Source organism: Zosterops lateralis, assembly GCF_965231275.1.
Source record: "Zosterops lateralis genome assembly, chromosome: 8".
In the NCBI taxonomy this organism is placed as follows: Eukaryota; Metazoa; Chordata; class Aves; order Passeriformes; family Zosteropidae; genus Zosterops; species Zosterops lateralis.
Genome location: NC_139768.1, coordinates 32,907,685 through 32,935,080, shown reverse-complemented (window position 1 = coordinate 32,935,080; position 27,396 = coordinate 32,907,685). Strand labels below are relative to the sequence as shown.

The window sequence follows — 27,396 nt, the reverse complement described above, 5'->3', positions numbered from 1 at the left end:
GTGGCGTGTGTGGATGTGTGAGCTTGACTGCTTTGCCTGAGTTTCCCCAAGTGGTCTTTCCACCGGAGCGGCTAATTGGGGTCTGGGCTTCATCTCCACCCCAAAATAACACAATGCCACACTCCACCACCTCCCTTGTGCAGACCATTCCTGTACTTCACCACGCTTTCTCTAAAATAAATTTTCATAATATTCAACCTATATTTCCCTTGGTACAGCTTGTGACTATGTCCTCTCATTCTGTCAGTTGCTGCCTGGAGAAAGAGACCAACCCCCACCTGACCACAACCACCTTTCAGGAACTTGTAGGGAGTTATATGGTCATTCGAGTCTCCTTTCCTCCAGGTTGAACAACCCCAGCTCCCTCAGTCCTTCCTCACAGGGTTTGTGTTCCCAGCCCCTCACCAGCCTCGTTGCCTCCTCTGGACACACTCAAGTGTCTCAATGTCCTTCCTAAACTGAGGGGCCAGAGCTGGACACAGCACTCAATGTCCTTCCTAAACTGAGGGGCCAGAGCTGGACACAGCACTCAAGCTGTGGCCTCACCAGTGCCCAGTGCAGGGGAAGAATAACCTCCCTGCTCCTGCTGGCCACACCATTCCTGATCCAGGCCAGGTGCCCTTGGCCTTCTTGGCCACCAGGGCACTCTGCTGGCTCATGTTCATGGCTGTCACCAACACCCCCAGGTCTTTTTCTGCCTGGGCACTGTCCAACCACAGTGTCCCCAGCCTTGAGCATTGCAGGGGGTTCTTGTGGCCAAAATGCAGGACTCAGCACTTGGATTTATTAAACATCTCCCCTTTGGACTCTGCCCATCCATCCAACCGTTCCAAGTCTCTCTGCAGAGCCCTCCTATGTGGACCCGATATTTTCTGAGCCTGAGAATTGCTTGCTCTTCCCAAGGGAAACTTTTCAACAGTTCTCTTTTTCCCAAAACAACCTTGGGTAAACAATATTCCTTTCCCGTAACAAGTGTTGTTTGCTATTTCCATTACTTAGCCAATGGCAGAGGTGTCAGTCCTATGGACCAATAACGTGCCTTCTTAGCACAGCGTGTTATATAAGGGCTGAATGAATTGTAAATAAAGCCTTCTGATTTTCTACTGCCTTCTGACTAGAGTCAAACATCTTTATTTCATCTCCTATTGAGACATCTGGTAGTCCCAACGTGATGGATTAGTACCAGAAAACAGGCATAGCAGCACTGGTGAAAACCATAGAGTTAGCTGCTCAAAACAGAGGTTTGTCACTATAGTCCAAGGGACTTAAGAATCTTTTTTGCAGTTTGTTGAGAAATTTTCTGTATCTTTTGAGAAACAGGTTGAAGATTCCAGTTTGAGAGCACTATTCCTCAAACAGCTTGCAAGAAGCAATGCCAATGTGGATTGCAGGAGGGTGATTGAGGCCATCCCTGGAGACCCTTCCTTACCAGACATGGTCCAGGCTTGTGCTAATACAGACACCACAGATTGTAAGATGGATGCCTTGGCTACTGCTCTACCATCATCCTCAAAAGGGCTGAAGGGCAAGCAGCAGAAGCAAGTGAATGCACAAGCCAACAAAAAGCAGGGACAACAAAAGCAGAAAGGGAAAACTCTCTCATTGTTGTGTGGTTGGTGTGGAAAGCCATACCACTATGCAGAGGCCTGCACGGCGAAACTCGATGCCAATGGCCAGCCTTTGCCAGGTTTGGGAAATGGGAAGCTGAGTGCTCGGGGGAAACATGTGCAGACACAAACATTTCCCCAGGTCCTGATGCCAATGGCTTGCTTGGCCAGCCTGCAGCCAGCACCCATGGCTCAGCCAGAGTCAATGTCTGCACAGCAGCAACAGTGGTCTTAGACTCCTGCAAAGTGCACAAAGTCCCCCTGGATGCCTTTGGACCTCTGGGTGAGGGCAAAAGTGCCTTCTTCATGGAGAGGTCTAGTGCCACCCTTCAGGGTATCATTGTGCATCTGGGACTTATTGATGCAGGTTATACAGGACAGATTTGTGCTATGGTTTCCACCCCCCACCCCCCCATCACTATTCCCAAGAAAACTCACATTGCTCAACTTTGTGCCTTTTAATTCTTCTGTTTCTAGGACAGAGAACCAGTGTCAAGGGGACGGCTGCTTCGGATCTACCGGGCTGCCTCAAGTTCACTGGACTGCAATCATGAGCGACACACGTCCCGAGATGTGGTGTACACTGTGCCTCCTTGATGCCACCCCGTCAGAGATTCACCTTTGAGGTCTGTCACAGTTAGGGACACAAAAAGAACTACACTCACCCGTCAGGTAGAAGCAGGGAAAAGAAGAAAGGTTTATTATGATTTAGGGTTTATATAGTATTTGGGATTTGGTCAAGGATTGGTTATTGAGAGGAACACCTCTCTGACTCCAGTGGTCAATACAGAAGTCTATCACTAAGAGGAATGAAAACAATATAGATTGTTTTGAGAGACTTTGCAGGAAGGTATGTAAACTATCATTAGAAGGCTAGAGATTATGGCAATAGAGGTCTGCTCGACATGAGCACAGATCTGACCGTTGTCTCTCTCTCTCTCTGCGTGGCTGCTGCACTGGCCTCTGGATCCTGTGGAGTTGCCTGTTGCAGGACTGGGTGGTACAGCACGATGCTTTGTGAGCCAGTAGCCTGTGCTGATCACAAACTCAGAAGGACAGTTGACTATGGTTCAGCCTTAAATCACTGTAGCTATTGCCAGCCTCTGGGGGCAGGATGTACTAGTGGCTTGGGGGGTAGGGATTTGGATAGATTTTTGATGGGGGCCACTGTGATGAAGGGCACACCCTGTCCTATGCCTCCTTTATGGTGGCTGGTGGACAAACCCATCTGGGAGAACCAATGGCCCCTCCCTGAAGAAAAACTAGTTGCCCTTCTTTGAGAACTGGTTCAGGAGCAATTGGGCCAGGGTCATCTTGAGCTTTCTACCAGTCCTTGGAACACTCCCATCTTTTGCATCAAAAAGAAATCTGGGAAATGGAGGTTGTTACAAGACCTCCAGAAAGCCAATGCTGTGATGGAAAGCATGGGGACACTGCAACCTGGTATACCATCACTCACCATGTTTCCTGCAGATTGGCTCGTTCTCATCATGGATCTGAAGGATTGTTTCTTTACAATTCCTTTGCATCCTGATGGTAAACTGTAATTTGCCTTCACAGTGCCAGCAATTAACAATGCTGAACCTGCACAGAGAGTCTTGACACAGGGCATGTGCAATTCTCTGGCCATTTGCCAATAGTATGTGACCTTGGCCTTGTCTGGAGTTCATAAGCAATTTCCTGATGCTCAATTCTATCATTACATGGATGATATCCTGGTGGCAGCATCCACTCAGGACTGGCTGCTGAGGATACAGCCTCAGCTGCTCAATGCTTTGCATTCTTTTGGGCTGCAGGTGGCTCCAGAGAAGGTTCAACAGCAATCTCCTTGGAAGTATTTGGGAGTCAAAATTTTGGAACAAACGATTCAACACCAAGAGGTGCAATTTGTGCATTCGGTTAAGACACTGAATGATGCACAGAAATTTGGTGTCATTACTTGGTTACGTCCATATTTGGGACTGACCACAACACAACTGCCTCTACTGTTTGATCTGTTAAAGGGAGACTGATTTGAAGTCACCTCGTGCATTGACCCCTGAGGCACAACGAGCACTGGAGGAGGTTCAGCGAGTTGTTTCTGCTCACCAAGAATATTGCATTGATCGCTCCACTGATGTCACTGTTTTCATTACCACTCCAGACTTTCATCCTACAGGCATCATTGGCCAATGGAGTGACAAATGGTCTGATTCCTGGCAGACTTTGGAACGGGTCTTTTTGCCCCATCAGCCACAAAAGACAGCATCCACATTATTTGAATTAATCACTCGCCTGATGATCAAATGCCAGGAACGGTGTTTGCAATTGATGGGAACAGATCCCGCAAAGATCATACTCCTGGTACAGGGAAGACTTTGACTGGAGCTTTGCAAACAGTGTTGCTCTGCAAAGTGCTTTATAAAACTTGTCAGGGCAGATCACTTATCATCTGTCCAGCCACAAGCTACTGCAGATACTGAAATTAACTGATTTTTCTTTGCAGCCCCAAAATAGTCGGGAGTGGGTGCAAGGACCCACTGTCTTTACTGACAGTTCGGGAAGGGCAGGAAAAGCCATTGTTACTTGGCAGGATGGATCTGAGTAGCAGGAGCTGGAAGGTCATGAGACTGGCTCAGCCCAGTTGGTTGAATTGAGGGCTGCTGTCATGGCATTGGAGCGATTTTCCCAGGAACCTTTCAGTTTGGTCACGGGTTCTGCCTATGTGGCAGACATAGCCCAATGATTGGCTCATTCACTTTTGGAAAAAGTCAGCAATGCTACTTTGCTTCATTTGCTGAAAACTTTGTGGTGTGCCATTCAGGCCCGAGTTCACCCATACTACATTCAGCACATCAGAAGCCATACCAATCTGCCAGGTTTCATAGCAGCACGTAATGTCAGGGCTGACAAATTGCCACCACCTGGGTGGCACCTCAGCCTGATAAACTTGCACAAGCCAAGGCATTGCATGAATTCTTTTATCAGAATGCACATACTTTGCAGAAGCAGTTTCAGTTGACACTAACTGAGGCCCGTGACATTTTCAAATCATGTTTGCGCTGGCTGCCCCTTTACCAGCAGGGGAAAACCCCAGAGGCCTTAGGGCCTTGGAGCTTTGGCAGGCAGATGTCACCCAAGTTGCTGAGTTTGGCTGGCTCAAGTATGTGCATCTCACTGTAGACACCTTCTCCTCTGCAATGTGGGCTTCTGCTCACACGGGAGAAAAGCCCCACAGTGTCATTGCCCACTGGAGGCAGGCCTTTGCCATTCTAGGCATACCTTCTGCTGTGAACACTGACAATGGTCCTGCTTACGCTTCGCAGAAGGTGCAGCAGTTCCTGCAGTTGTGGGGGGTGTCACACAAGTTTAGTATTCCACATTCCTCGACTGGTCAAGCTGTTGTAGAATGTGCTCACAATACTTTAAAGTGCGTTCTTCAAAAACAAAAGTGGGGAAAGCAGGGTGAAACCCCGCACAGTCAGTTGGAAAAAGTTTTGTATATGATCGATCCCCTTATGGTGCCACAGAATTCAAATAATCCTCTTATGTTGAACCATCACCTTTCATTACAGGCTTCAGACGAGACACTTCAGCCTCATGTGAAGGTTCAGGTATGAAATTTGGCCACCAAACAGTGGGAAGGTCCCTATGACCTTATTGTTTCAGGTCATGGGTATGTGTATGTCTCCACGGATACTGGGGTGTGCTGGGTACCTGTGAAGTGTGTTCATCCTGACCTGCAACCACGAAGGCAGAATCCAGCCAACAGGCAACCTGAAAACCACCACCGGAATGAAAGTCATCAAGCAGAGGAATCTCCAAGTGATGACCTGGATGCAGATGAAGTGACTGATAATTCAGATGGTCCCTCCACAAGCAGACACTGAACACTTTGCATTTTTCTTTTCTTTTTCTTTTCCTAAACAGAAAAGGGTGAGATGTAGCCCTGGTTCCATGCCTGAGGTCTTTTGCTTTTCTGAAATTCTTTTCCCAGGGAATTTTCTGTCAACAGGAGAAATGTTTTTGGAACTGTAACTTTGTTATTCATTCTTTTTCCTAGGAGGGACTTCTTCTTGATATCTCTCTGGTCTGACCAATGTGATTGAAGAGGTTTGCCTTTGTTTCACCAATCAAATTGGTCTGTGTAAAATAGTATAAAAGGGAGACACATCCCAAAAATAAAGGAGTCATTTTCAGCCTTCTGAATCTCTGTGTTATTGTGGTGTAAAACAGCGTCACATGGCTGGGCTTCAGTTCTGTCCAGGTGACGTAAGGCAAAGAATGAAACCACAGAGAACCAGGCTTGTGTGCACAGCAGTCCTGGCACAGCTCTCTGCCAGAGATGTAGCTGAGGAGCTTTCTGTTCAGAGTCAGATGACAAGAGAGGCAGAATACAGGGCTAGGTAGCTCTTAGAGGGGAAATGCATGACCCAGAGGTGTTTTGGCAGAAGTAAAACCTAGGAGCGCTTTGCTGCTGGCAGAGGGTTTTCTGTGAGAAGGAGATGATGATTTGCCTCTGTGATAATGAAATGGCACCAGGATACAACAGGAGAAGAACAAAGCCACGGAGCACTGGGCTTGTGTGGGCAGCAGTCCTGTCACAGTTCTCTGGTACAGATGTAGCTGAGAAGCTTTCCGTTTATATTCAGAAGACAAGACAGGCAGAGTACAGGGCTCCTTAGCTCTCAGAGGGAAAATGCATGACCCAGAGCTGTTTTGGCAGAAACAATGCTTACGAGCACTTCGCTGCCATCACAGTAGATGATGATCCACCTCTGGGAGAATGGAAGTAAAACAGGATGCAAAAGACAAAGAACAAAGCCACAGAGCAGAGGGCTGGTGTGCACCATACAGGCTGTAAGAAAAGCGTGGCTGCGACTCCCTGTCCAGTCAAATACACAGTGGCAAGTCGTAAGGAAGCAGTTCAATGAGAGCTACTTGTGCTGCAACCTATTGCTCTTCCAGCCTTCTGTGGAGGCAATTGCACCTTGCCTTTAGGCTCTGAGATGCAGAGAACAGAATTGTATGAAGGAGAAGGGAGAAGGGAAGGAGGCAGTAATTGGGTGAGTTTGCTGTGACAAATGTAAAGGAAAGCAGAATGTACAGCCCTGCCCTGGCTTTTACTTCTAGAGCCTTTTGCTGTAAGAGCAGCTGCTGAAAGCTGGCAACAGAGCTGCAAGAGTGGAAAATGTAGACGGGTGCGCCTCTCTGAGGAGGAAGAGAGGCAGTGTGCCATGCGCTGTTTCAGTACTGTTTGGAGACCACAAAACTTAAAAACGACGTCTGTTCTGCAGAACTCTGCAACACTTAAGGTGCAAGAAAGAGACCAGCCGACGTTTTGAGATTAAGTTAAACCGCTGTGTGTTACTTTTTTTATCAGCAAGAGCGTGCTTAGCTGACTCTGATTTGGAACGAGCTTTTCCTGGACTTTTGCAATTTTGTACGCTGCTCAAGCAAGCCCAGTGCTCTGTCACTTCATTTGTCACCTTAGGTGATCCAGACAGAACTGAAGTGCAGCAATGGCATTCAGCTTTGCTGTTTTAAAGTCTGTATTCTACACACAACCACTGTGTGTTGTGCACAGCTTTTCCTCAGCTTTAAAAGGAATATCCATTTTGTTTTGCAGCGTCCAAACTGTCCATGTACCTGTGGCTCAGCAAAATGTGACAGGAGAGAAGCACTTACTGGATTAATCGTTCTACGTCCAAGGCATTCAACACAGCAACACAATCTGGGCAACGAAAAGGGGACATGAAATACGTGTTTTTGTCCTGGCACATTTTTTATGCAGATGCCTCTCCATGTCTTTTTCAAAGCTGTAATTTGCTCAGTGGTATTCAAGCAGAGAAGAACCATGAAAAGAGCACAGCGACCTAGTGGGGCTTTACATGTTGTAAAAGAAAGAGGACTGCCCCTTGAATATGGTGCGAATACAAGTTTCAGAGGCACGCTTGATGTCTATGGGCAGTTCTCTACAGGAGATGTAGCTGAGATGCTTTCTGTTTAGATTCAGACAAGAAAGGCAGAATCATGTGACATGCAGCCTTTAGAAGGAAAGTGCATGGCCCAGGTGTCTTTCTGCACAGAAGGATTGCTTTAGGAGCACTTTGCTGCCATCACAGTGTTCTGTGTGTGAAATAGACAATGATTCACTTCCAGGAGAATGGAAGCACAACAGGCTGCAAAAGGCAAAGGGTGAAGCCACAGAGCCCCGGGCTGGGACACGCAGCCTGCTGGATGCAAGATACGGGTGACTACCACTGGCCTGCCAGTGGTACAAGCCAAATTCACAGTGGCAGCTGTAAGGAGGCAGTTCAACTTGTGCTGCTGCCATTCCTCTTCCTGCCCTCTGTGAAAACAACTGCACTGACCTTGTAGGCTCCGAGATCCAAACAACACAATGGCAGATGCAGTGGAAGAAAGATAAAGTGCACAAGTGAGTTTGATGTGGCTTATGTGAGGCAGGGGCCACTTAAGCTCTGCACTGGCTTTTATTTCTAGAGACTTTATCTAATAGGTGCAGCTTCTGGACATTTGCTACGAGGATGTGACAGTGAAACAACTGACAGCAGGTCTATCTAGAAAAGAAGATACAGACCCGCAGTGCATTGTGGCAACTTAAATGCTGCTAAGAGAAGGAGGTACATTAAGAACGTCTTCTGTTCTGGCACTCCCATCTGTGTGATCTCCCGCTGCCTGGACTCAGCAACACAGAAAGTGATTAAACTTCAGATATTGGGTTTCACAGGGGAGAGAGTAGGGCAGCAAATGCCTCCTGTCCTGGCTCATCTCTCAATCTGAACTGCAGTTGGAAAAGCTTTGCTCTAACGATGGACTCTGCCACTTGGGGAAAATGTGCTGATGCCATACGTGTATTTGAGAAGGAAAGTGTGAATTACTAGTCTGTTTTGTCTAGCTTGCAAAGGGACTATGAATGCCAGCCCTGGCTGTTTGTTGTGGGAATTTTTCTTTGCAAGCAGCTGCTGGATCTTTTGAAGGGGTTTGGGATCTGGCAGACTGAGAAGGCAGGATGGTACATAGAGCTGGAGAGAAAGTGCAGATTTCCAGAGAGGTAGATACAGCTCAGTGCGTGCCAATTACCTGTTGAGCAGCTGATCACACAAAAAGCTTTCTGAAAAGGGGAGGCCATGCTGCAATTGCCTTATTTTGGCAGCCAACAATGAAACGATACCTCTCCTTTCCCCGCCGCAGGAAGGAATATATTCTGACTGTCTCCAAGAGCCAGGATGCACAGCGGAGCTCTTCCCTGGCCTGCCCCCACACTAATGGGGCCGGGCCAGGAAAGCGCTTGCCTTTTCCCTCGGCACTGTCAGCGCTCACCAAAAAAAACCACACGATGGCGGTGTCGACTGGCAAAAGAAGGAAATGTACCAGCACAGCTTCAAACCGCCTGGAGGGCAGAGCCAAGTTGCAAACGTCCCTGCTCTCAAATGTACAGTGCCAGCACAAAAAGATTTCCCTGATGTTCCCCTCTTAACTGCATACTCTTCTTTGCACAAAACGCAAAGGGAAACACCAACTCCTTTGCATAACAAACTTTTCATTCTCACAGAGTCCTCTAACCAATTTGAAAATATCTGAAAAAAAAAAAAAAAAAAAAAAAAAAAGCTCACAACAGTGAGTTAAGAATAATCTTCAGGACAAAATTGAAATGGCACCCATGAACTACGAGCACACACCATGTTAGTGGCACTTTCCTTCTCAGCTCCAGGTACTGTTTTAAGCCTTGCTTGCTGAGAAAAGAGAAAATCAATATGTCTTCTGCACTTAGCAAACCAACAAACTACAAGCCAAAAAAGCAAAATATGAAACTGTCACCTCCTGAAGTGTCTAAAGCATTTGAATGTGGTGAGGGGATGTTTGCAGGGAAATGTGCCCCAAATTTTCCCAAAATTGCCTAAAATTTTTTGATCCCTTCCCAAATTCCCCTCCCCCACTTGCAGGACCCCCCAAAATCTCCTCCAAAAGCCCTAAGAATGCTCATCCCCCCAGATTCTCCCCAAATCCCCCAAATTTCCCCATAGAAAAGTTTTGCTAAGCCATGGCTCTTGACGAAGCCAAACATTTACAATCCAGGCAGCCCATTAGTACAGATGGGGGTACACTGGGGGTACAGCCAAGGCCATGAGGTCACAGCAGGCACTGAGGTCACAGCAGGCTATGAGGTCACAGCAGGATGAGGTCACAGCAGGCTATGAGGTCACAGAGGCTCCAGAGCCCCATGGTTTCACAGCACCACAAGGACCAAGCAGTCAGTCCCTGACCACAACTGCGGCAGCAGCAGTGCCGACATTGGGACAGCAGTGTCCGGACAGTGGTGGCAGCAAGAGCTGGGCACTGGCAGAGGACAAGACACCATGGCCCTTGCTCTGTGCCTCTTCCTCCTGCTCCTGCTGGCAGTGGCCCTGCCTGCCTGGGCTGCCCAGGCTGCTCCACAGAGAGTGTGGGGAGCAGGTGAGCCGGGGCCTGGCTCCCCTTTCCCAGCACAGCTCTCCCTTCTCCCCGGGAAGCCCTGGGGATGGTTTTCCCCAGGGCTTTAGGGAGGGTTTCCTCTGTGGGAGGGAGAGAGTCCCCAGGGTCTCTGGGCTGCTCCAGCCACCCCTCCAGGGATGTTGCACTGGGTTTGCAAAGAGTGTGGAGAGTGAGCAGAGGCAGCTCAGAGCTCCACAGGCCCCTCTGCAGCTTTGGCCATGTCCATTGACATCTGCCTCCCACAGCCTGACCCGACCCCCTTGCAGTGCCCACTCCCCTAAGGCAGAGGGCGACCCTGAAAAAGGTTCTGATCTGGGCTCCATTCCAGATTGGGACGATGACACGGGTTTTATGGAAGTCCTGGTGAAGGATGGTTTAAAGTTTTTGGACGATGTTGAAGGCAAGTTCTCAATACCCCTTTCCTGACCAAATAATCAGTGTCGCTGTGGCAAGAACTGAGCCGTGTGCCCTTTAACACAATCTCAGGGTTGAAGGGTTCTGGAAACCTTTCCCTGCTCCCTTCTGGAGCCCTGAGTGATCCCACAGGATGGCTGTCAGTGGGAGAAAGGAGCATTTAGCTGTCAATCCTCGTCCCATGTGCAATACCACTCTGTCCTTCCGTGGTGCACTGTGTGCAGCCATGGAGAAGAGCAAAGAGGGAAGGGGCTGGGCCCAGGGCTGTGCCTCAGGGCTGTGCCTTAGGCAGCTCTTTTGCTGACTCCAGGGAGCCTGAGGATCTCCTAAAGTTATGTTTAGGAGCTGTTCTGTCCTGCCTTTCTTTGCAGCCCAACCTGTTGGAGAAGGTGATCTGGCTTCCCAACCCATATCCAAGACTGAGCCTCTGGGGGATGGTGAGGGCAGGTCAAGGCCTTTCCCCCTGCGAGAGCTGCCAGCTCAGAGCCCACAACTGGGCCACGGGGACATCGCTGCAGGTGCCAAGATAGAGCCATGCACGTGTGTACCCTCACCTGCACGATCCTGTCACCACCCCTGTGGCTCCATGCTGCCCGTGCACATCAGCAGAGGTGACAGAAGCTCCTGTGGCTGTTGAGTTACAAGTGTGTCTGCAGACAGGATTTCTCCAGCTCCTTTCCTGGTTCCTGCACACAATCCCAGTGATTCACCCCATTGCAGGGGTGAGTTGTGTGTCCCTGCTGACCCCACAGGCTGAGACCTGGTTTTGTGGAATCTGTTACTGGGAAATGGAAATACTTTGCTGTTGCTAAATTTCTTAGGGAAAGAAAACATGATTTATATATAGATATTGAACTACCTTGACTGAGGCATAACCTGAGGCCTAAGTTGGGGCCCAAGGCCTATGACACAGCAAAAAATTCTCAGTTAGTTGTGGCGTAATTAGAATTAGATATTAAGGTGTTTGGAAAAGATAATAGGGTGTTAAAGGTCATTGAATAGAATTGTTAGTATGCAGGTGTTAGCCACCTTAAGAGTAAACCAAACAATGTGTGTTTACATTCTTTCCTTTGCTGTGCGTCAATGAAAATGTGTCTGCATTTGTAAACTACCTGAAAGAGTATATAACCTGCCATTTTAGATGAAATAGAGGGACTTCATAGGATTAACCATATTGGTTGTATCTACGTCTGTCTCAGTACAATCCTCTCTTACTATCGGTATCTCTGGCTTTTCTTTGCCCTAAGGTCCTCCAACAGGGAGTACAGAGCTACAGGACACAAGAAACCCCAGGAGCCATCTGAACTCATGAGGCCAATGCTGAAGGAAGTGCTGCAGGGAGGACAAGGTGGGTGCATGTCCCTGAGACTTCTGACACTCAGCAGCCAGGGCCTTTCCCTGCACATGGGACACGCCATGCTCGGCACAGCGGGAAGGGATCCATAGCAGCCTCGCTGCTCCACTGCTGCTTTCACACCCTGCAGGGCTGTTTCCCAGCCTGGCCTGGCTGCAGCTTCTCCCCAGGCTCTGCAGGAAGGCACTGGGCATCAGCTGACAGGGAGCCAAAACTGCACCATGGGCCAGGCACACCCTGAGATCCCTGACATTTCCCGGTCTCCAGGGAGATCAGAAAGGGTGGCTGTTTGGAAGAGGGAGTGTCCTGGCCCCATACCTGGGCATTTTCCTCGTCTATGTCTTTTCCAAATATTGCCTCCTGAAAATGCCAGCACCCAACTGGGAAACAGTTTGATCTGGTCCAGCTGTCTCCCTTCCTTCCTCAAGAGATGGACACAAGTTCTGTGGAAGGTGGCATTTTCCACAGGAAGCAGTCGATCATCGACAGCCTCTGCTGCAGGAAGGAAGGTGATTCCAGGCATGGGCACAGGCAGTGGAGGTAATTTCTGTGACAGACTCAGCCCTGGCTGGGGCTGTGTGGCTGCAGCTCTTCCCCCAGCACCCGCCCTTGCACAGCTTGGCAGCAGCCAAAGCTGGAAGTGCCTCAGCTTTGAGGCCTCTGGAGCTCATTCACAGCCCCTGGGAAAGGGGACTCGTGCCCCAAGGTCCCTCCCACTGCAGCTGCTCCTGGAGATGGCCCTGAGTGCCCAGAGGCCCAAGGCACAGGAGCAGCCCTGAGCAGAAGCCCTGCTGTGAGCCCAGGGCCAGAGCCAGCCCTGACTCCGGCTGGGCAGGGGCTGCACTGGGGCCTGACAGGGCCTGACCCCGTCCCCTTGGGCTGGAGGAGCTGTCACGGGGCAGGGAGGGTTGGTGGGGGCAGTGGCTGCTCAGGGATGGGTTTGGCCCCTGTCCCTCAAAGGAGGGACTGCCCAGAGAGCTGTGCTGCCCCCGGGCTCTCCTCCCACCCTTCTGGGCTTTGTTGGGTGGCACAGCCTGTGCCAAGGGGCAGCAAGGTGCCTGCAGGCCCCAGCTCTGGGGGAAACAGAGAATGTCCTGGCCGTACCCACCGTGCTGCCGGCTCAGCAGTGGGGCACAGCACGGGCTCACACTCCCCATTGCTCCTGCAGGTGCAGCTGGCACCATGACATGTGTTCCCCATTCCCAGAAGGGCATTGGTTTCTGTCAGGGAACACGCTGCTGGCTGGAGTTAATGGCAGACCTTTGGCATTTTCTGTGGCCTGCAGGTGATGGGGGACCCCCATAAGGCTGGCAGAAGACTGGGGTCTGTCCTGAGGCACACGGGCAGGGTGTGGGGGTTTCCAGTAAGACATGCAGAGTTTGGGTCCTTTGTAAGTGGTGCCTGTGGCTGGGCTTCCTCATGAGGTTCTTAGGGGATCTGGGGACTCTTCTATGGCACACGGGTGTCTGGAGACCTCTGCAAGGCTGGCTGGGGGCTTGAGTTCCTTGTGATTTACGTGGTGGTCTAGTGGTTGTCCTCCAGGCCTGGAGAGGAGCCGAGTCCTTCCTAGGGTGGGCAGGGGGCTGGATTCTTTTGTGGGGCACACGAGGCTGTTGGGGGATCTCTCCAAAGGTGTGCACAGAGGCCTTGTGAGGCACACAGGGATACTTGGGGCTCTCTGCTAAGGTGTGCAGGGATCCCCTATGAGGCGCAAAGGAACATTCCTGGTCTCTGCTAAGGTGCACAGAGATCCCCCTTGAGGTGTGCAGCAGGGTTAAACAAGAGGGGTTGTTTTAGTCTCCTGAGCACAGCCAAGGGCCGCTCTGGCGGAGCCTGTGCAGCGCTGGCAGGAGGTCCCTGCCCAGCCCGGGGGCCAAGCCCTCCTCAGGCCCAAGGGGGATTTTGGGGGTCTGGGGGGTCCTGAGGAAGGTTCAGGGATTTGGGGGGATTTGTGGGCTCTTTGGGAGAACTTTAGGGGTCCTGGAGGGGTTTTGCGGGGATTTTGGGCAATTTTGGTGGATTTGGAGAGCTTTTTGGAGGGTCCTGGGGGGTTTAGGGGGGTCTGAGAAGGGTTGTGGGTGGCTTGGGGAGGTTTGGGGGAAATATGGGGGGGATTTGGCGGGATGTGGAAGATATTGGGGGATTTGGGAGGGACTTTTGGGGGTCCTGGGGCAGTTTTGGGGGAATTTCAGGCTCCTGAATGGAGCTGGAGATATTGAGTAGGTCCGGGGGAATTTTAGAGGATTTTAGGGGTTTTAGGGGCGGTTTGGGATCCCAGAGGGGTTTGGGGGATCCCCAGAAATTGAGGGGGTTCTTATGAGGCTGAGAGGATTTTTGTGGGAGTCCCAGAGAATTTATGGGGGTCATCAAGGGGATTTTGGGGGGATCTTTTGGACTTGTGGGGATTTTTGGGGGTCCCAGGGGGCGGGGGTCTCTTTTGGGGTTTGAGGATTTTGGAGGATCCCAGAAGATTTGGGGTGTCCAGGGGGGACACTTCTAGAGGATCTGTGTGGGATTCTGAGGTTTCCCAGGGGAGTTTTGGGGTCCCTGTTGGGGTCTAGATTCTTGGGGGGGAATCTCAAATGTTTGGGGCGGGGGGGGGGGGGTGTTTGGGCATTTTTTGGGCTCCCCAGTGGGATTTTTGGGTCTCTTTGGGGGAGTTTGATGATTTTGGAAGGGTTCTGGGAGTCTCAGAGGTGTTGAGAGGTCCCCATAGGGTCCCGGGGGTCCCCAAAAGGCCCCAGACCCTTCTGTGGGTGCCCCGGCACCGTCGGTGCTTTGAGGGCTCCCCTCACTCCTTCAAGAGCCGCGGGCACCGGCATTTCCCGCCCTCCCGCCGTTACCATGGCAGCGGGGGCGTGGTCAAGACAGCCAACGAATCAATGCGAATGTCTGGGGGCGGCCAGCGATGCTCAGCCAATCAGAGCTGGCGCTGGGAGTGGCCTGCACAGGCGCGGTGCCTCTGCGCCACTAGGGGGCGCTGACGCCAGCCGGCTGCGGTGATGTCTGAGGGCTCTTAAAAAAAAAACAACTCTAAAAAGCCCCAAAATCACTTGAAATCGACCCAAAATGACCCCAAATCACTTTGGAGCCACCCCTGAAATCCTCTGGAGCTTTCCCAGGCCGCTCTGATGCGCTGTTCTTGCCCTTGCCCCTCAGGGTCCTCTCAGGCCGCCATTGTGGTGCCTCAGGTGGCGCTGAGCTCTGAAAGGGCCCAAGATCGCTGGAATTCCACCCAAAATGCCCCAAATTCCCTCCTGTGACCTCCTCAAAGCCCCTCAATTCCATCTGCTGATGCCCAGGTGCCTCTGCCGTTTAAAACAACCCCCAAATTCCTCCAAAATTTCATTGCAGGAGCACTCAAATCTCTCCTGAGGCTTCCACAAAGCATCTGGCGTCCCAAAATCCTTCAAAACATTCACAAATCCTCCAAAATATCCCCAAATCCTGTCCCAAGAACCTCCTAATTCCCATCCTGGAACCCCCCACAATCCCCTTTGCGTCCTCAACATCCCCAAATCTTCCTCTTTTCACTCTAAAATCCTCCCCAGTCCACCCAGGGAACCCCAAACTATTAATCCTTTCCAAAACTCCCATCAGAAACCCCCAAACGAACAATTCTCCTTCCAAAAAAAGTCACGTAAAAAACAAAAATTCTTCTCTCAGAAGCTCCCCCAGACACTCAATTCCTCCAGAGACTCCCCTGTAGCCCCCAAAATTCTCCACTGCAGCGCCTGAAGCCCTCGGCAGCTGCAGGCGATGTCTGGCAGCAAACAGCCCTTGTGCTGAGCCCTGTCCTGTCGGCATTTCTGCGGGTCTGCCTGAATGTCCCTCCTGAGCCTGCAGCTTCTCTGGCTAAAGCTCCCTCAGCACCTCCTCACCGGGCTTGTATTCCACATCCTCTCCCAGCTCCCTTGTCCTTCCCTGCACACGCCCTGGCCTCTCCATGGCTTTGTGCTTCACAGCGGCAACCAGTGCTCTCTCTGCAAAGCAGAGCTCTTAGTTCTGAACAGCTCTGACCTGGAAAAGTAGCAAATAGCCAGCAACGCCTTTGCTCTTGCTGCTGCAGACATGGAAAACTCAAACTGTAGCAGAATCTCATCCAGTGCTGGAAAAGGCAGGAAAATTGCTGCAGTGACATCTTTGCTTTCTGGGAAAAGGGAGAGTGCTTCTGCACAGAGCAAACAGACAAAGCACAAGCACAGAAACGGAAAGAAGAGAGTGCCTGCCACCTACCGCCGTGTCTGAAGCACTGATGCATTTTGCACTCCAATGGCAGCCAGGGTTCCAACTAGTGGCAGCTTGGATCTGGGAGAAATCCTGCTACATTTGGAATTTTAACGGGCACAAGCCCAGTGCCAGGCACAGGGACTTAGACACGAACAGTGGCCCTTTTCCATGGAAAACTAATCAAAGCCCCCCAGGTTCCTGATATCAGTTTGTAGGAGGCATCTGGCACTCTAAGGGAAGTCAGAGGTCCAACTTGTGGCAGCTTGGATTTAGGAAAAATCCTGCAACGTTTGTAATTTTAGCAGGCAGAATCCCAGTGCCCGGCACAGGGCGGTCCTTAGGCACAAAACTACTGCTGAGCACAAGGACCTGTGGATGTTATATCAGCTTTCCATCCATGCTTAGTTTCAAAGGTGAGCAAGATTTAGATGGGAGCTGAAGGCTGGGGAATCTCAGTCTGTTCAAGTCTGAACACAGGAATTGTACCTATGGAATTACAGGTTGTTTTTATAACCTGTCTTCTGCAGCTGCCAGAGGTGAGCTGCTCGTGGTTCCTTCAAAAAGGTTTGCTGAAAATGACTTTCAGAAGGTCAGGTTGTCAGGGCATTCCACTGAGTGCTTATGTCCTTTCATGCCAAACATCAGGCTCAGTGTGTGTCCACAGTGTCTTGGAGCTTGTTCTATGGTGAAAGAATTTCTTCATATTAGAGCTGTAACACTGAAAGCAGACTTTCTGCCATCCACAATGAATATCTCTCAGGATGGGAAAGTGTGGCCTTTCCACACAGCAGCAGAGCAGCCCAGACAATGGGAAAGTGTGTGGTGTGTGAATTTTCTACATAAGATTTTTCTGAGCAGCCAGAGATCAAAACAAGTTGTGTCATGAGGTTTGGTTACTTCAGTCCTCTGCTGGCACGTATTAGAGATCAACATGAGTCTTATGCCCTGCTGCTTTTGGGAGGCAGGTGGAATGCTGCTCTCAAACCTGCTAACCAAAAAGTTACATCTGATTATTCAGATGAATGCTATCATTCTATAGCCTGCTGACTGGCAATACCTATGAGCAACTGGGCTGTAATGCCCCAGCTGGCAGGTTTTCAGTGCTGGGTCTTGCTGTAAATCTCGAAAAGCAGAGAGGTCTCGGTGATTTATACAAGTGAAATGTTCTCAAAGAGGATTCAGTTAAGGGATGCATTCTTGAGAGGAATATGTTGCTCTGTCCCTATTGCCTGCCTGGTACCTTTTCCATGGGAAAGGCGTGCTGTGTTTGGGTGAGGAAGCCTCTGTCAGGAATTGCCTGTTCCTTTTTCTAGGTCACTTGCCTTTATGAACCATGTCCTGTCTTGACTGCAGTGAGCGTTCTTCAGGCTTCAGACAGATTTCTGAGGCAAATGCAAGTGGGGACAATGTCTCTCACCTTGTTTTTCTGTCCTGCTCACAGCTGGGTACTGCCCATCATCACTCTTGCTTGCTTAACATCAGGAACGAAGACCACCAATGTTGTTTTATAACAAGTCAAAAGAGTCTGGATTGAGGATTTTATAAAACAGTTTAAAATGTAATGCTTTTCCAAAGATGTGATGTGATTATTATCTTGTAGTTGTTCTAGCTGTATCAAAAAAAAAAAAAAAAATCCCCTCTTTGAGTAGATTGAAAAGACTTTTACTGGTAACTAAAATACTGGGAAGGGTGTTCGTACGTGCTACCATGGCCTGAAAGAATCCCCTCCCAACCTCCTGAAGTAAAAGTAACCCGAGCAAACACAGTGTGTCTCAGCGGTGTGAAAGACTTATTTTCTTGCTGCACAGGTGTCAGGACTCCAGGTTTTTACCACTGCTCCCCTGCAGTGAACCCCAGTGGTGGCAGTCAGGGATACATCACTGTTCCCCCTTCAAGCACCCGGCTTTGCAATCTTGGCAGCTGAACTCTGACCAAGCAGGCAGAAAGGACTGTCAGCCTGAATCAGCAGCAGATCAAACATCCTTTCATCTGTCTCTTTCACTAAGTTTTCCTTGCCCAGACGGTCTCCTTGTTGTTCTTCCTCCAGAGAGGTGGTACCATTTCATCAGTAAAATCAGACCAGCTCTCCAGGCAAGATACAGACTTTGGCCTCAGGGTAAGAGGCACTGATCCTTTCAAGATTTTTCTGTGTTCTAAGTGCAGTTGTTCTTGTTCCTGTCACCTCTGCATTATCTGTGGTCTTGTAAAATGCTTGTGTAGGTCTTGCTCTTCCTCTCTCTACCACCAGATAGCTCTGTTCTCCCTTCCTTGGGACAAAAGTAACTGTCTTACCAATGGGGGAAATTTAGAAGCCCATTTAACATTTACAAAACAAACAAACAAACAATTGGATATTTTATATGGAAATGGAAGACTGAATGGGAAGAGACAGAACAAGAGGAGAGCAAACAGGCAGCGGCTTTTCTTCTTTTTTCTTTTTGATAGCTCTCCCAGATCCATATAAACACAGGCACTGGAAGGTGCCACTGTCCCTTCATTTTTGTTCTGGGAAAAAGGGTGCATTCAATGTCCATCGAAGATGGAAGAAATGGAGGAAAATGGGACATTGGTGTCACGGGGTCAGTAACAGCTGGTCACAATAAATTTGATGCTTTGGAACTAAGGATTTTATTGTACATTTACTTCAAATCATGGGATCACAGAGGTGATCCACTGTACGTGGGACTGTCAAATCAGTCTAGAGCCCTTTGTGAGTCAGTGTGCCATCAGTGTGGTGCTGTCCTCACTGTAACAGAGTCCTTGCCCAGGGACTTTGGAAGCTTTTCTATGGAGCTTTTACTGTTCTGGTGGAATCACAGAATCAATGAATCCCTGCCTAAGCTGTCTGGGCAGTCTGCTGCTGAACCCACTCACAGATCAGCTGGTGAGCAATGGCCTGTTTGGGAGGGAACCAGGGTAAAAAACTACCATCGTCTTGCTTTGAAGAGCTGGGCTCCCTCTTGAGACCCTCCACAATTTCCTCCATGCCAAACCAACGGGCTTCCTCCAGTTCCAGGGTGTCCATACTGATCTGGAAAGAATTCAGAGGGCACCAGCTCCTTAAATCAGCTTTGCATGTGGGCAGTGGTGTCGTGAGAGGTAAAAGAATTACAAAAGAAAGGCCTCATAAAATCAGGCCTGCTGTGCTAAATTGCCACAGTTAGCCTGTTACTTCTCTAAGTAATCTGCAAGTTCCCATGCCAAAACAATCTTGGTATGAAAACTCATTAGCATAATATCCTATCCCTGGGCTGAGAAACAAATGCACCTGCAATAACAAGAGATTTGTAAAGAAAATAAGTAAACAATCCAAGAGTAAAGAGATTTGACGGACAAGTGGAATACCTTTAATTAACCAATAGAGTAATTGGCAAGGAAGCTATTAGCCAATTAAAGTCGCACATGAGGTCTGTAAAAAGTATAAAATGAGTTGTAATAATAAAGAATGGCTTTTCCTGCATGAAGATAATGGAGTCTCAGCTAACTTATTACCATAGTGGTACCTTGCCCATTCTTGCTTCCACAGAGATCCTGTGCTGGAATGCCCAGAGCATGGAATGCCCAGAGCACTACATCCATGCCTGAATTAGGCACTGATGCCACTCCACGGAAGGATATCACTATCCACCAATACTTTGTTGTGCTGGCTTCCTTAGGGAAGCCACAAACCAACCCTGCTCCATTGTGGCAAAGCAAAGTGGCTGAGCACAGGAATTAACGTGGCAGAATCTGTGTGTTTTATGGCAAATATGTGAGGGAACTTCCTCTGTGAAGTTCAGAGAAAAAAAACAAAACAAAACAGGGGTGTTGGGCTCTGGGCTTGTATATACAGTGACCTGAGCGAAATCTGGCACCTTGCAACAGAAGGTGATGGGATTGTTTCCAAGTTTGCTCTGCATTTGCAGAAAAAAGCCAATGGAAAATCGCATTTCTGGGGGCTTTGATGCTCTCCTGACTAAATTCTGTGGACTGAAGGGGATCTTGCTAACTGAGGCAGGCAGTAGAATAGCTGGGGGGAGCCGCTCACCTCAGCCCGCTGGGCTCCCACCAGGGCGTGGCAGGCGATCATTAGGGAGCTGCTGGGGAAGGGCCAGTGCTGGGAAGCCGAGTAGCGGAGTGACTCCACCTCCAGCCCCACCTCTTCGGCCACTTCTCGCCGCACTGCCTCCTCCACGTTTTCACCTAGAACCGAGCAGAGTTGGGCAAGGACGGCCCGGCCTCAGGGCAGCGAACCGTGGTGAGGAAAGCACAGGCGGCGCTCATTCCCACACAGCAGCTCCAGCTGTGCTGACCTGGAAACACTTGCTGGCAGGGTGCTCCATTAAATTCATCAAACCTCTGATAAACACAGGCATCAGAGACATTTTTGGCCCTACCTACATACAGATGGTGGACGGAACAATTCCATTTGAAGCCATTTTCCCTCCTGTAGTAAGAGGTCTGTAGTTTTTCTCCTAAGCCAGACTGCATGAGCCACAGAATGGATTTTAAGAGGATCAGGGGTTATAACCCAGCAAGTTTAAAGCTTATGTTTACTATCAGGGACCAGAAGAACTGCTAGGCACCTATAATTCCCCTTCCCTTCAGGTACATAACAGCTATTTTGAATTCTGTCTGCAAGCAAACACTGATCTATTTAGATCTAATGTTGTTTTTCCTGGCTATCACAGAATCACTGACTGGTCTGGGTCCAAAAGGACTTTAAAGATCATTTAGTTCCAACCCCCTGCCATCAGCATGGACCCATTCTGCTAGACCAGGCTGCTCAAAGGCTTACCCAGCTTGGCCTTGAACACACCTGGGGATGGGAACACAAATCACCTGTGTGTCCATCCTCCTCTGTGCAAGGGATTTGGCTGGTGTCCCCAGCTGACCCTGCGTGCCCAGGACCTGGATCAGAACCCACTTACCCAGGTCACAGAAGCCTGACAGAGCCGTGAACATGCCCGGGGGAAACGAGGGCTGCCGGACCAGCAGGCACCGGCTCCTGTTGGACACCAGGGTGATCACCACTGGAGACATCTGGCATGTGCACCACCAAAGCAAAAGAAGTTCAGACATAACAAGTAAGTGCAAATTTTTGCTTTTCTTAGCTGGTTGAGCTGACCACTAAAGATAAAGTATCCAGCTCTGCCCAAACCCTTTTTCCCGCTTGCCCCTGGGATGACCTGTGTCCCTCCCCTTTGCTGCCAGGTGCTCACCTGTGGGTAGTAGGTGACTCCACTGGCGTGGCAGACACGTTTGCTGCCAGCTGGGTTCTTCTGAGTGGGCTGCCCAGTTTTGCTGCAGTACTGGTGGGAATCGTGCCACCGCAGAAGGGACTGGGCCTGCCAACACAGAGGAACACAAACCTTGTTTATACCTAGGGGCAAGGAATAATTCAGAGCAGTCTCCCTGAATAATGCTTTGCACACAGTCACGGGGATAAACTCTGATTCTCATTGGAAGCCTCAGGAAGGTAAATTAAGTATGGGCAGTGCTTTGAAAAGTGGCAGAGTGATCCATGTTTCCTGCTTCTAAATTTGAGTATGTTTGGGGGAGGTGGGCAAGAGCTGTCGTTTATTGGGACATAATAGGAGTTATATTGGGAACTGGACTATTCTAAAGAGTCTCCAGCCCTGAACATCTTCTTGAAAAATAGCCCAGGCATCACAAACATAGAGCAGGAAAGGAAACAGGAGCTATTTCTCCTTATGGCTCAGGACAGCTGATTTTCACACACAGGCCTTTTCTTAGGCCTTCCAAACACAGGGCATCTGCAGAGCACCAGCTTATAAGGGACAGGTTTTGAAAGAGCAGCTCTGAAAGATGTAAGTTTGTGAAACCCAGTTTGCCTGGTAGTTGTTGAGCTGAGGACAAAATGGGATTGCTGTGATTTAGTACATTTCAGCTAAATGGCATAAATTACTGCAGTAATTTTTAAGTCACTTGTCTGTTTCTCTTTCCCTTGCATCTTCCTTTTGGGACCACAAATTTGGGAAAACTAGTGTAATTTATAGTGTGTGTAGGTCCCTGAAAGTGTACAGTAGGTACTTCTACAATATTAGATCATAAAACAATATGGGATATGAGGAGAAGGGTTGATGTTAGAGATCACAGTAAAGAGCCCTGTCCAATACCAAAGCCAACAAAGGAGAATCCTTCCCATCCAGTACAAAGAGAGCCTTTCGTAGGTCAGTAAATGATCCCTGCAGTTCTGACTCAATGACTGATTTATCCAAGGCTCCTGTTAGAGGAAAAAAATATTAAAAATTGATCTCATAAATTTCAGCTATTATTGCTGTTATTCCAATTTTATGCCCTTTGCTGTTCAGTTTCTGGGAGTTCCCATGGAAGTGAACCACATCAGGGGCAGCATTCCCAAATGTTAGTGGCCTCCCCCAGCCCACCTTTCCTGACACACAGAGGCACAGGAGCAGCAGTGCAGCCTGTGGCTGTGACCTGCCACACTCATAACAGCTCCTACAGAGACTCAACCCAGCCCTCCTTGGCTCAGCCCAGCCCTCCCTGGCAGGACAGGTTCTCCCAAGGATTAGGGATGCTGCCCTGGCAGCACATCCATCCCAGTGCATCCAGCTGGGGCTGGCATGGGTGGGAGAGGAGTCATCCCACCTAAATCCAGCGCGAAGCACGGTCTGTGCTCATCCGAACAACCGATCAGCACCGACTTCTCTATCCACTGCTCAGCCTCTTGGAACTTCTCCAGAATCCCTTTCATCTCTGAACAGCAGGGAAAGGGGAAGAGAAAGCTGTGATGAAAGCAAATCCATACAACCGCGGTGCTCTCTGGATCTTCAAGGCACAGGCAATCTTGGCTCAAGGCAGAATGCCCATATGTGAAAGGGGACCAGACAAACGATCACACCCAGGTAGAAACCTAAAAGCTGTAGAAAGTTTAAACCATGTCAGGCTAAAGGTCCCAATGTTCTAATGCTTGGGCTACAGCTGTCAACTGGTTTTGTCCTGCACCAGCCAGTATCTTTCTCTCAAAGAAAACTCTTCCTACATTACACTAAAAAGACGTTTGTCAGTAAGGCCTTGTTTGTTTTCCTGCCGGCCTTCTCTCTTCAAAAGGCACAGTCCCAAATGTTTAAACCTGATCATCTCAGAACAGATCAGGTTGACGTCGTGTGTGTGTCTCTGTTTTATTTCAGCTGTGTGATCCACCAGATGTTTCTTTCTGGATGCACTGATTTCTTTCTTACCTGCTGCGCTGAGCTGTGGTACCAAATATTTCTTCCCAACTTTCTGCAGGAAGGGGGAGAGATTGTGAAAGAGGTAGAAAGTTCCTGAGGTCTGAGCTTGTCGACAAAGGCTGTCATCTTCCTTTAACTGATTTAAGTATCTGCAGTGAGAAAACGATTGGGAAGATGAATTGAAAATCATTGAGATTATTGCTGATTTGGAGGTGTTCATTTTGCACAGAGCAGGGAGGGCTGAATGGGAAGATCAGATTTAAGGTATTCCATGTGCTTGGAGAGTTTTGACAGCTGAGTCACTCTTTGGTGGGCTGCAGCCTCTAGTGAAGCTTGTGTGGCAGAAAATACTGCAGTTCTTACCTACCACATGAGTACCCTCAAATTTGGAGATGCAAAAAGACCAGTAACCCAGTCTCTCAATCCAAAAGGTCTGCTGTAAAGGCTGCAGGAAACCTTGATCTTCCCTTTAATCCCCCCAGTCCCTCCAAGCTTGGAACATTCTGTGAATTTGGATGGCTCCAAATGCTGTTTGCCCAAACTGCTGAGCACTTCTGATGTTGAATCTGGTTCCCATCAGGCTGCATGTATTATGTTGTACCTGTCACACTAATGTGAGGGATAAAAACCAAGTCTTGGGGCACAGCTGGTTGAAGCTGAGTTAGGAAATTAAAAAATCTTTGGAAAAAGGGTGTCAGCAAGTGCTCCTTTCAAGCTGTTTGAAGCAGTACTTAAAATGAGGTGAGCAGCACCACTTCAATTCTGCCTGGTATTGTAGGAGCCCTCTAACCAGGGCAATCACTGACAGGCAATCATTGACAGAACTTCAGCCTGAGAGAACCAGTTCTTACCAGTGGTGAGGGGAGCAGAGAGGCCTCAGCTGTTATAATTTACAGAGCTCACAAATCATTTCTGTGTCACAGCTGAAGTGTTAAAGGATTAACCCCCGGGTCAGGGTTAGGTAGGGCTGTTTGGGCCAAGCTCTGGCCTCCCAGTACCCAGGAATCAGATGAGAACTTACCTCATTTTTCTCACATAGGTGGAGTGCAGCCTGCAGACGAGGGAGGAAACTCTCCTGTGCAGTGCTTGATACACTGCAGCCATAACCAACACCTACAGCTGGTGTCTCTGCCTAAAAAAAGAGGCATAAAATGTGGTGCAGCAGGCTTGCAAGGTTAAGTTTGATTTAAAAGGTGCAATAACCAGGTAAATCTCCCTCTCAGAGTCTGCAGAATCAGCTTTCTAAAATGATCAGTTCAAACTCCATTTCAGGCCAGTTTTAAGACTACGTAAAGATACCTCAGTCTGTTTCCATCTCTGAGTGTGCAGAGGTCCTACAGAACTTGCTTATAAGACTAGATTAGACCTTCCTGTCCCAAATCCCTGTGTCCCTGGGGAAAAGGGCAGAGAAGGTGGGTGCTCTTTTGCTGGTTTCCTACACGGTTTTAATGGCCTCCATCCAACCACACATCCTACTGCAGCACACAGTGGATCTGTGGGAAAGGCACTGATGCCAGGAGAGGGTGAAAGACAAAATATCAGCTGCAACTCGAAGAGAATTTCCTGAGTTAGGCAGGGGAAAGCAGTTGCAGCTGAGTGGGATCATCTCCAGCTACAAATGCTCTTTTTGCCAAAAAATCCCACCACGTTTTCAGCCCAGGCAGTCTCAGGCTGACACCTGACCTTGGCTTCAGGATGTCAGGAAACAGCCAGAGACACAAGACAGAAATTACCTAGTGCACAATCCTTGATGATCTCAGAACATTCCATTCTGCAGCCACAGAAGGCGAAGCCTTTACGAAGGAAGTTATGTTTGCTTTGTGACAAAAACATGAGCAATGCCAGGAAGAGCCTCAGGGTTCTTCCTTCTGCGAAGGTCAGTGATGGCAGCCTGAGAGGTGCCTCAGCAGAGGCTCCTACTTGCACGTGGAGACTGCCTTGTGGCTCTGGATAGCTCTGTCCCTGATCCCCCTTTCCCACTGGGACGATCCCATGGGGAAGCTGCTGGGAGCAGCGGGAGCAGACACGTGTGAGGACAGTGACTGCCACACAGAACGTGTCAGAGGGTTCTGTGGTGTGTCTGTCACTGAGCGTGTCAGAGGGTTCTGTGGTGTGTCTGTCACTGAGCGTGTCAGAGAGGGTTCTGTGGTGTGACAGTCGTGTGTCTGTCACTCCTCCACCCCCCTCGGTTTAGAACAGCTTGGCTGTGGAATTCCCTTTGCTCCGAAATGAGCAGCAATGTCACCAGACAGGGACAAAGGGAAGAATTTGTGCCCAGACCTTTGAGCGCGCCGTGTTCGGGAGTTTAACCCCTTCCTCCTCAGGAGCGACCGTGCTAGGCTTTGGTTGGGACCACTGAAAACTCAGAGCTGGAGACACCAAGGACTCCATCCACCTCGAGAGGCCGTCCCCAGCTTTTGTGAGCTCCATCTGCGCTGTGCAGCCGCAGATCCCGGGCTGCCAGTCCGCATGGATTTCCCCACTTACCGCGCTGTGTGCAGAAGCAGGGCTGTCCCCAGGCGCAGGGACCAGCTGTGGATCCCGGGTGACCTCCAAGAGCAGTGACTCTGCTGGCTTTGAGCTACTCTTCCGTCCCCGGGAGCGCTGGGAATTGTAGTTCTGCACAAGCTGCTCGCAAGCAGCTCCGGGTTTGGATTCACTCCTGGAGTTTGTTCCTGTGCGTTACTTTCTCTTTTCTCCTTTTCCCTTCCCCCTGTCACGCTTCTCTGGGTTTTGTATTCACAGCACAGGAGCATTGTTTAAAGTAAAAGAGCATACGTCCTCGAACAGGAAAAGATGCAAAAGCTGGATATATCCAAAGGCTGTGCTCCAGCAGCAAATACCCACAGCTGGATTTGTCAGTGAATGGCTCAGATCAGAGAGCACTCTGTGCCAGGGCACGTCAGAAAAATGACAAATTACTTTCATTCCTCTGCAAGTGAACAGATTCCTCTCGAGTATTGAAAACATTATTCTGGGTTGGAGCCTACCTGACTATATTTAGCACAAAGAGAATTTTATAAACGCACAAAAAGTAAATGTTTTCAGGGCAGCCTGTTGCTTTTTGGTCATGAATTGAGCCGTTCTAATTGAGAATTCACGTCATGTAATTTGAGAGCATAGCTTGTAAAAATAATAAACAGAATATCCAGAGAAATAGTACTCTTGTTACCAGAGTTAATACAAGTCTAAGTTTAATTATGCCTGACTGCTATTTTTATGCTTCCTGAAACAGAGCAAGCCCAGTCTTATTAATCCACCGGGCTAATTGGATTAATGGACAAAACACATCTTCCCTTAATAAGATAAAGGATTGAAATATAATCTCTAAGGGAAGTATCCACCCTGCTGTTAAAACAAACTAACAGATTTATTGACCCTAACTGCCCCCAGATACAGATCTTGCAAGAAGAGCTGGCTTTAGAGGGAAGCAGCTGGAGAAGATGCTTGGGACATCAAATCTCAGGACAGCCCCTCCAGCTGGTTCAGCCCAAAGCAGCCAGGTGTTTGGTAAGTGCACCGTGCCACAGGAAGGGTTAACCACAGCTGCAGTGCCGAGACTCCTCTGGCAGTGCTCTGGCTGCTCTTGTTAGGTGCAGCTGAACCCCCCATGGCTTAGATTACCCTAATCGTGTCCACCTGGCCCGTGTGCCACTGGAAGAAAGAAAATGAGATTAGTCTGCACTTCTGCTGCTGATCTGAGCAGGGGGACAGGGGGAGGCCAAGCAATCGGTGAGAGATTCCTTGTGCCTTCTCTCAGCCTTCACGCTTTAATTGCCCTGTTAGATATTTCTGCAGTATGTAAGCAAAGGGGATGATTTTGAAACAGAGGCTTGCTTGTCACTTATTCATTTAACCATTTAGTTCAAGGAGCACAAATACCAGCTGTTGGTTTGGCACTCAAGTTGCTTCTTTGTAAGCATTTTTGAGGCACTAAGTTGAGTGGGTTGCATCTGTAAACTGTTTATATCAGTCCCTTGCAGACATTGTACCCTGTGCTGGGAGCAATCCTGGGAGTGAACTGAGGGTCTGGACACAAAAATGCATCTCTGACAGCTTTCTGTAGTTTACCAACTTGAGCTTTGGCAGGGCTCCAGAGGAAGTGAATCCCAGAAACCCT

At 49.3% G+C, this 27,396-nt stretch overlaps 1 protein-coding gene across 2 annotated transcripts; it reads right to left on the bottom strand.

The window, feature by feature from the left end:
• Positions 1-17,652: 17,652 nt before the first annotated feature.
• NUDT13 (nudix hydrolase 13) lies at positions 17,653-26,051 on the bottom strand. 2 transcript variants are annotated; one of them, XM_083866639.1, is made up of 10 exons: positions 25,764-26,047; positions 24,298-24,408; positions 23,286-23,425; positions 22,693-22,800; positions 22,200-22,306; positions 21,282-21,407; positions 20,991-21,102; positions 20,108-20,262; positions 19,009-19,111; positions 17,671-18,347 (listed from the first exon to the last, which is right to left on the bottom strand). In XM_083866639.1, the coding sequence occupies exons 2-10, from the start codon at positions 24,378-24,380 to the stop codon at positions 18,319-18,321; spliced, it is 963 nt and encodes a 320-aa protein (XP_083722765.1). In that variant the 5' UTR covers positions 24,381-24,408; positions 25,764-26,047; the 3' UTR covers positions 17,671-18,318. The 2 variants fall into 2 exon arrangements, with proteins under 2 accessions (XP_083722764.1, XP_083722765.1); XM_083866638.1 differs by having other exon boundaries at positions 17,653-19,111; positions 25,764-26,051.
• Positions 26,052-27,396: the final 1,345 nt, after the last annotated feature.